Below are 9,570 nucleotides of genomic sequence, written 5' to 3' on the forward strand. Positions count from 1 at the left end.
GGAGACACAGAGAGCAGGCACCAAGTTGACGGAAGGGAAAGGACTGCCAGGAGAGGAGGCTCCCCAGACAAAGTGATGCGTGTCTTTAACCTTAACAGATGAGTCTGGTTCACCAGGGAAGGGGCCAGGGTCTTGTAAACAGAAGGCACAGAGGCTTGTGTGGTCGGTTTGGAGAAACTGGGTTTAGCGTGTCTGGCACCTGGGAGAGTGAATTGGCAGAACTTAAAGGCAGAGAAGTGGGCAGAAGCCGGGTGTAAAAGCCACGTATTTGCTGAAATGAGTGTGGATTTTAGTCCATTGGCAAGGGAATATCATGAGTGGACGTGTGTGGGCCGTCCGGCTGCGTCATGGATGATGGGCGGTGGGCCTGTCTGAGAGGCTGAGGGTCCCACTTCGAGGCTCTGGTGTCACCAGGAGAGAAGAGATGGGACAGAGACTGAAAAGGCAACGCCTCTCCGCTTGGGGCAATTAGCTTTGCAAAGAGAGGAAAGCATTTTGGTGGCCACATGGTGCATGTCACACAGGAAACCAAAATGCGAGCTGTACCTCTCCCCGCTCCTAAAAATGCCTCTGGGAGCGCATCTGCCACTGACCCAGGGATGTTCTTTCTCTTCTATCAAGAAGATTGGTGCTTCTGTCCTATGAGCTGTAGGCAGCTTCTGTCTCCACTCTTCCACTCTCCCTTCTCCTTTCTCTGCAGACCTCTGACACCCTCCCCTCCCCTGTCTCTGAGCTGATGAACTTGGCCTCCCAGCTCACTGAGAGAATGGAAGTAGCCGGTACTTCCTCGAAATCCCAGCACCTCATCCACCCACCTTTGTGTGATGCTCTGCTCTGTGCCTGGCTACTAGCTCCCAGTCCGTTCTCTAAGGCCAGCCCCACCACCCGCACACCACATTCCCTTCTCTCCCTTGGGCTCAAGGTGATTGTGACAACAGGTTTTTCCTTTTATCTTTGGACATCGGTCTGCCTCTCTTGACCTGGTTCATTTCACCCTGAGATTTCTCTCTTTCTCTCTCTTATTTTTAAATATCTTATTTATTTATTTGGGAGAGAGAGCGAGTGAGAGAGAGAGAGGCAGCACAAGTAGGGGGAGAGACAGGAGAGAGAGAAGCAGACTCCCCGCTGAGCAGGGAGCCCAATGCAGGACTTGATCCCAGGACCCTGGGCTCATGACCTGAGCCGAAGGCAGATGCTTAACCAACTGAGCCGCCCAGGTGCCCCTCACCCTGAAATTTCTCTTAAAAGATACCTACTTGACCCCATTTTCCCCTCCAATTAGCACCCCATTTCCCTGTTCCTCCTAACAAAACTCCTCGAAAGAATGTCCGTCTTTACTTTCTCTGGCTCTTCTCTCCACATTCTCTCCTAAACCCACTCTAGTTGGGCGTTTGCATCCCAGTTCCCTGTGAGAACTGCTTTTGTCAACATGGCCAGTGACCGTCCCAGCCCTCGGCCCCATGGCGAGTTCTCCTTCCTCCTCTGCTGGCATGCTCAGCAGCTTCTGAGAGAGCTGGGGACGCCCTCCTCCGTGAAACCCCGTGTTTGCTTCCAGGACACCCCACTGTGGGTGTTCTCCTGTCTGGACGTCTGCTCCTTCTCAGTCTGCATTCCTGCTTCCGGGGCTCAGGGCTTGGACCTCGTCTCTGTATCCCCTCACATCATCTATCCACTCTCGTGGCCTGAAGTCTCAGTTGACAACGCCCCACTTTATGTCTCCAGTTCGATCTCTCCCATGAGCATCAGATCTGTATAACCCACCACTGAGGGCTTCTCCACCCAGTAGACATCCCTGACAAAACCCGATTCCGAGTTACTCAAGCTGACGTCTTCATTCTTGTCTCTGCTCCCCTTTCCGATCCCTCAGAAATCCTCTTAGCTCTACCTTTCGACTACATGTGGAACCACGTCACATGTTCTCACCCCTGTGCCTGCCACCCTGTCCAAGTTGTCTCTCCCTGTCCTTGCCTCCCCACACGGTCTTTTCTTAATCGCGTGGCCAGAGTGAACCTGAAAGAAACTAAGTCCAATCTCTCACACGCCTCTTCCGAATCCTCCAGTGGCTCCCCATTTCCCTGAGAGTCAAAGCCAGTGTCCGGTGTCCTGCTGGCCCCGTATGATGTAGCCCTCGGTCCCTCCTGACCCCCCTCCCTGTTACTCCTCCCCAGGCCGCCTTCAGTGTTGCTGCGCAAGCCTCCGGCGCTCCAGGTACACACCCACTTCGGGGTCTTTGCACTGCTGTTCCCGCTGTCTGGGACACTGTTCCGTTTGGTCCCATAGCTTCTTCCCATTTCCTTTAGGTCTTTGTGCAGATCTCCCCAGTGAGGCCCACCCTGACCACCCTTTTATTTTTTATTTTAAAGTTATTTTATTTATTTATTTTTTAAAAGATTTTATTTATTTGTTTGACAGACAGAGATTACAAGAGGACAGAGAGGCAGGCAGGGTAGGGGGAGCAGGCTCCCCGCTGAGCAGGGGGCCCGATGCAGGGCTCGATCCCAGAACCCTGGGACCATGACCTGAGCCGAAGGCAGAGGCTTTAACCCACTGAGCCACCCAGGCGCCCCTTAAATTATTTTATTTAAGTAATCTCTGCACCTAGCGTGGGGCTAGAACTCATGACCCTGAGATCAAGAGTCATACATTCTTCTAACTGAGCCACCTAGGTGCCCCAGATCCCCCTTGTTACGACCCTGTACCTTCCCTTCCTCCCCTCATCCCCATCTCCCAGGCACCACCACTGCTTCTCTTATCCGCTCTGTTTTTTTCCCCATAGTACTTACCACCTTTTCCCACGCAATGTAATTTATTGTGTTTATTGTTATCTCTGCCTATTAGATTATGAGCTCTATGAGGATAAGGGTTTCTGTTTTTGTGTGGATGTATTTTTAGCACCAAGAACAGATTGGCCCGTCATGGGCGTGCTTGATAGTTTCTGAATTGATGAATATGTAACACTTACTTGTTGAGGAACTCTTCCCTGCCAGGTTTGTGGCAGGGCACTGGGGATCCAGAGATGAAGGAGAGTGGTCCCTGCCTTCTGTCCCAGCTTTTGTTTGTTTGGAACAAAAGCACCATTTGCCTGTTCAGCTGTGCCCTGCTCCCTCCGCCTGCGGCCTTAGTCCCTTTTTGACTGTTCCTGCTATGGTAGACCCATCTGCCTGCGGTCCCAGGGCCCTCTCTAGAATCCTGTCCGGTGTTGGGCTGCCTCATGATGTTGCCGTCTAGTTCTCTCCGGCTTGTCATGGAGGTCCCCCGGCTGACGTGCAAAGGTCCCTTCCTTCCTGCTCCACGGCTTCCCTGAGCTTGGACGTGGGCTTTCCATTTTCTCACGCCTTTGACCCAGGTTTGAATTCTGTCTCTACCACTTCTCCGCTGGAGTGACCTTGGGTGAATCGGGTAGCTTCTCTGAGCCTCAGTTTCCTCCGCTGTAAAATAGCTAATACAGGACCTTCTGCGTAGGGAGATTGTGAAAATTATGTGAATTGGTGCATGTCTGGCACAGTCTCTAGGAAGCATTACCCTTCAGTAAATGCTGCCTTCTGTATTATTATTACCCTTACTGGGTTGTTCTGGGTCAAGCAAGTCATTTATGAAGCACACTGATGAAAGCACTCAGTGGATACTAGTTATCATGCTGCTCTCACCATCACACCCACCATAACCAGTCCTTTCCGTATCCCTGGTGCTCCTCTCCAGGATGACCCCCGAAATCCTCGGAGGCTACTCCTTGAACTAACCTTACAAAGATTTCCCTAACCTTCCTGTTTTTTTTCCCACACAGACCTACAAGAGGACTATGACCAGTGGAACAGCCTCATCGAAGGCATTGGACCATCGCTCACCCCAGGGGCCCCACACCATCTGTCCAGCCTGTAGGCACAACCGGCCATTTGTGAAAGGTCACTGAGCTGAGTTCCCATTTGGGGCCTGCCCAGGGACTTGTAGCCTCCTATCAAGAAGTGGCTAATGTGACCCTCACAGATTGAGAGGATGTAATTACGCTGCTGATTGGATAACTGAGTACTTTGATCTTGGACTTGCTGATCTTAAATTCACGCTGGGACTTGGATCACTTACTGATTGGCAAACTGACTTTCTGGGAACTGAACCCTGATGGTGTGGGGAACAAGCAATGGGGTAGAGCTGGGGGGCAGGGGGTTGCTTCAAGCTTTAAGCTGAACACTATATATATATATATATATATATATATATATATAAAAGATTCTATTCATTTACCTGACAGAGGTCACAAGTAGGCAGAGAGGCAGGCACAGAGAGAGAGGGGGGAGGAAGCAGGCTCCCCGCCGAGCAGAAAGCCCCATGCGGGGCTCGATCCCAGGACCCTGAGACCATGACCCGAGCCGAAGGCAGAGGCTCAACCCACTGAGCCACCCAGGCGCCCCTAAGCTGAACAGTATTAACCCAGGGGCCTACTCCCTCCCCTTGGGCCATTGTGTCTTCTGTTGTGGAAGAAATGAAGCCAAAGGATGGAGTGAAATTCCAACCTTCAGGACCTCTAGCCCAGCTTAGCACTACCTCTTCCTACCTCTCAGCCTTTCCCTTCCCAGGGCCACTTGGTAAGTTCTGAGCACTTTAGGTAACTTTCTAGGACGTGGACCACCATCAAGATTCTCCATTTATTTTCTTGTTACATGAAACATGGTCAGGACTCAGACTTGTGAGCCCACGGAGGAGGGTGAGAGTAGTGTCCTCACAGCATAGGGAGAGAAGCTGAGGTCCAGAGTGGTATCACAGAAGCTCTGGGTGTCATGGAGGTTTGCCAGAAATGTACCTTGACAGGAACCCACACAGGTTGGTGGAGATGGAGAAGGTAGGTTAACACCATTAAGTGGCCGTTTGAACAGGCCCTCACCACAGGAGGGAGATGGTTTGGTTGGTTATAATTCAGCCCCCCACCCCCCACCCCCAGAGATATCTAGGAACACTTTGGTTTTTCCTCTTACCTCAGGTATCATGAGCCTCCAACATGCCCAGAATCAGGGCGCTATAATTGTCTGTTTTCCGGCTCTGAGGCCCTAGCCTCAAATGTATGTCAAGATATAGACTGAATTTCCATTCTGTTCCATTTATAATATGAATGATATTAATACTCATGTTTGCCTAATGATACATTGGAATATTTTCTTTATTTAATCTACATTAGAGCAAGATGGCGAGCCATCTGGAAGTAACTTTTCCTTCTGTCTTTCTTTGTTCGCTTACCACTTATGCCCATGTGGGAAAAAAAACTTTAAAAGGAAAGGAAATCTTCCTGGAGATCTAACTCAAAGCTGTCCGGGAACATCATCTTGAAACTCTCCTCTCCACTCCTCTAGACTTCATACCTCAGCCCAGGTAGGGGACCCCAGACAAGGCAGGAGCAAAAGGGAAATGCATCTACACAGTAGACCCAAGGTCAGTGCCACCAAAGCAAGCGGGGACCATGTCTCCCATCTCAACAGCTGTTCTTTCTAAGACACGAAATACCGGGTCCACTGAGACTGTGGACCTTGGGAGGATCTTAGGAATTCTGGCGAGACGGAGTATAAAGAGAATATTCTTTATTAAAGCACTGGGCTCTAGAATTCTGTATCCTGGTTTTGAGTCCCGGCTCTACCACCGCTGTGTAAATTCGAGCAAATTGTGTTCTCTTTCCATTCTCAGTTCCTGACTTTCTAAAATGGGGATCTGCCTCATGAATTGTTCAGAGGATTAAGCGTAAGGATGTGTGACCCATGGGTTATTTAAAAGTATGTTTCCTACTTTCCAAATATGTGAGTTTTTTTTTTTTAACTATCTTACAGCTTCTGTTTTCTGGCTTGATTGCTTTGTGGTCAAAGAAAATAACCCTATGGTCTTCATCCTTCAACACTTGTTGAAACTTGCTTTTTGGCCCAGTGTAAGGTCAGTTTTAGAAATATTCCATATATGATTTAAAAGACTGTATATTTTGAAGTTTGGGACTTGCTGTTTTACCAACAACACATTACGGACTTCTTCTAGGAGAGTGCATACAAGTATTTAAGAGAACCTGCAAACCCCCGTACAGGGACCAGAGCCTGCCCGCACTCACAGAACCAGTAGATGCCACTTCTTGTGCCTGGGGCTGGTCCTGGAGGTGCTGGGGGCCAGTGCTGGCAGCATTAGCCCAGGAGACCCAGCAGATATATCCCAATGTCTATGTAGGTATCGTTAAGAAGGTACTCAGAAACTGGACCCACCTCCCCATTCGTTCATGATCTGGTAATGACTCATTTATCCGGCAGCACTGGAGTAGGTGAATCTTTATATAATTGAAAATTACCCTTTAAGCTACAAAATATAGTACTATTTTGAGTGGCAATCTACCAAAAAGATAATGCACACATTTGCTTAATGTGAGCTGACCTCTGACTTTTTAGGATGTCTCTATTAAGATAAACTAGATTATGTAGTCGTTAACAAGCAGTCCCCAAAGGTAACAGATGTATTTCTTGCCCATGTCCTTGATCTCTGTTGGTTGGGGAAGCTCTGCCTGGCGGCAACTTTATCCACACTTGGGGACCCAGGCTGGCTGGAAGCATTTGCTGCCAGTTGTCATGATGGAGCACCGGCTAGCTCTTGAACCTTCTGCCCAGAAGGGCCACCCACTCACTGTTTCCATTCACATTTCATTAGCCAGAGCAAGTCATCTGGCCATACCTAGTACCCCACACCACCCCCAGGAGAGCTGACCTATCTGTGGGCAGATCTGAGATCTGAGCAGCGGTACTCTCTGGTCTGCAAAGACTCGGAGAGCTGTTTGCTTCGACCCTCTGCGGCCCCAGTGGCTGTCCTCGGAGCTCTCTTGATTGCTTTTCAGAGTCCTGCTTTCTCCCTTGTGGTCAGGCTGCCAGCTCTCACTCCTCTTTGCCTTAAATGTGCCCGCCCCGGCAGTCCTCCCTGATCCCTTCAAGTCTGTGACCTCTGATCAGCCACCTTATTTACAATTGTCTAAAGTAAAAGCAGGTAGTCAGAGCAGGCATTAGAGACTCTCCTGCAGTTAAAATGCACTGCCTTTAGCACTTGGACTTTGTAACCCTTCCTTTGACTGCTCAGGAGGGATATCACAAGGCCTTTGGTCCTTTGTCCTGGTTGTTTTTTTTTTTTTTAAGATTTTTATTTATTTATTTGACAGATCACAAGTAGGCAGAGAGAGAGAGGGAAGCAGGCTCCCTGCTGAGCAGAGAGCCTGATGCGGTTGCATCCCAGGACCCTGAGATCATGACCTGAGCCCAAGACAGAGACTTTAACCCACTGAACCACCCGGGCACCCCCCTTTGTCCTGGTTTCCTGTTTGCTTCCAGGGAATTGAAAGATACCAGCTAAATGGGCCTTCAGATAAATAAGGTAATCGTGCATATTGTTTGGCATTTGCTGGTAAATAACCTGGTAAATTACCTTTCCAAAAGCCAAGACGAGGTTTTAGGTTTCTTTTTTTTTTATTTTTTAAAGATTTTATTTATTTATTTGACACAGAGAGATCACAAGTAGGCAGAGAGAGAGGGGGAAGCAGGCTCCCTGCTGAGCAGAAAGCCCGATGAGGGGCTCAATCCCAGGACCCTGAGATCATGACCTGAGCCGAAGGCAGAGGCTTAACCCACTGAGCCTCAGGTGCCCCTTGGGTTTCGTTTGCATCTTGTTCGCCATCCCATTCTAGGACTGTACCTAAGGAAGCCTCCTAGTGGTATATGGTGAAGCTTCCGTGTGTGGGATGATGCGTGAAGGAAGGTTAGTTAACACAGACTGGAATGAGATGCCTCATCCCTTCCCCTTCCCGGACTTCCCGATCGGGTTCTCGCTGTGCCCCCAGCACAGTCCCCAGGTGCCTTTCTTGTGTATGTCCGGACATGGCTGCCTCCTTGCCCATCCTCAGGAGCACTATGAAGCTTTTGAAACAGTGGACTTCAACTGCGTGTCTGGGCCTTGTGAGGGTCCTATATCTGCTCCCCTTTTCTTCTGGGGTCCCTGGGCCTGCTGAGTGACAGAGGGACAGGAGAGCCTGCACTTTATACTCAGGACCTATGCTCATTAGGAAGATTCCTTCCTGTCCTGTCACAACCACACATAGATGCCCAGTGTCCCCAGCCGGTGCCGCATGGCAAAGGGACCAAGATGATGATCGCCACAGCTTGTGTTTACTGGGCCCTTCCTGGGAGTCAAGGATTCTGCTCTGGGCTTCACACGCATCATCTCGCTTGCTTCTCACAGGAACCCCCTGAGCTCGGGTGCTGTTGGCCTCATTTTACATATGAGGAACTAGAGCCCTAGCGAAGTAACTCGATCAAGAGGTCACAGCAAGAGTTTGGCAAAGCTGGCATTTCGGCATCAAAATCCAAGCTCTCAATCACTGAGCCGTACTGTTGGTTATACAGTCTCGGTTTTGCACCTTCCTCTGTCTCTAAACTGTCAGGATATGAAAAATGTAATTTCATGAGGAATGGAATCAAAAACAGTAAACTCTATGGGGTGCCTGGCTGGCTCAGTCCCTGGATGGAGCAGGCAACTCTTGATCTTGGGGTTGTAAGTTGGAGCCCCACATTGGGCATAGAGCTCACTTAAGAATAAAATCCTTAGGGGCACCTGGGTGGCTCAGTGGGTTAAAGCCTCTGCCTTCAGCTCAGGTCATGATCTCAGGGTCCTGGGATCGAGCCCGGCATAGGGCTCTCTGCTCAGCGGGGAGCCTGCTTCCAACCTCTCTCTCTGTCTGCCTCTCTGCCTACTTATGATCACTCTCTCTCTGTCAAATAAATAAATAAAATCTTAAAAAAAAAAAAAGAATAAAATCCTTAAGAATAAAAAAGTCAAGACTCCAGCAATTTTCTGTAGGACGTTTAGACTAAGTGGCACCCCAGCATTATTGAAAGATGGGTTGGGGAGGGAAGTGCACATCTTCAAGGACTGTGGCTCAGGTGTTTGGTTGGTGTAAGCCCCATGACTTCAGGCTGTTCATGAACTTTTGTTTCCTCGTTTGCCAAGTGAGAATTCTAGTAGTATTTCCCTCTGCGAGCTGTTGTAACAATTAGGTGAAGTACTGCGTGTAAAACCCTTAGTCTGCTAAGGGCTTCATCAGCACTAGCTGTGACTAGCGCTGTGTTCTTCGGTCCTCCTGACATGCCTATACGGTCAGGTGTCGCTTGCCCTTCCCTGAGTGGACCCCGGTGGCCCCGGCCTCAGCTCTTAACTGCAGCTTCTCTGGTTTCTTGGGTATTTCCGTCACAAGAAGCCACCCCCTGCCACCCAGCTGCTCTCACTGTGCAAGGGAGGAGCTAGATGAAGACAGTTTTTCTGTTCTCTTGGCTCTGATTTCCTGCTCCTCACATCAAAACTCAAGACCCGCCCCACAGTTCTTGCCTGGTAGGCTCTCTTCGCCACCAGGAAGGGTCTATGCTCTTAGGTTCTGGTCTGGGTTTTAGTTTCACTCGTGATCATCCAAGCACATGTAGGTCTATGCAGCAGATAGAACCTGGCGGTCCTGAAATGTTGAGTGGGAAACTCAGAGGCCTGTGTAGACGTTGGTCGGAGGGAGGAGGACCTGGAGGCGGGGAG

The 9,570-nt window shown here is 49.7% G+C and overlaps 1 protein-coding gene across 3 annotated transcripts in view; it reads left to right on the top strand.

Annotated features, from left to right (window-relative positions):
• The window catches only part of PAFAH2 (platelet activating factor acetylhydrolase 2), a 30,862-nt gene extending 25,667 nt beyond the window's left edge, over positions 1-5,195 (top strand). For all 3 annotated transcript variants that reach the window (XM_080800412.1, XM_080800413.1, XM_080800414.1), the window contains exon 11: positions 3,785-5,195. In XM_080800412.1, coding sequence (XP_080656538.1) covers positions 3,785-3,879 — 95 coding nt within the window. In that variant the 3' untranslated portion in view covers positions 3,880-5,195. The remainder of the gene's footprint in view (positions 1-3,784) is intronic.
• The last annotated feature ends 4,375 nt before the right edge of the window (positions 5,196-9,570 follow it).

This window comes from Martes martes, assembly GCF_963455335.1.
Source record: "Martes martes genome assembly, chromosome: 4".
Taxonomy (NCBI): Eukaryota; Metazoa; Chordata; class Mammalia; order Carnivora; family Mustelidae; genus Martes; species Martes martes.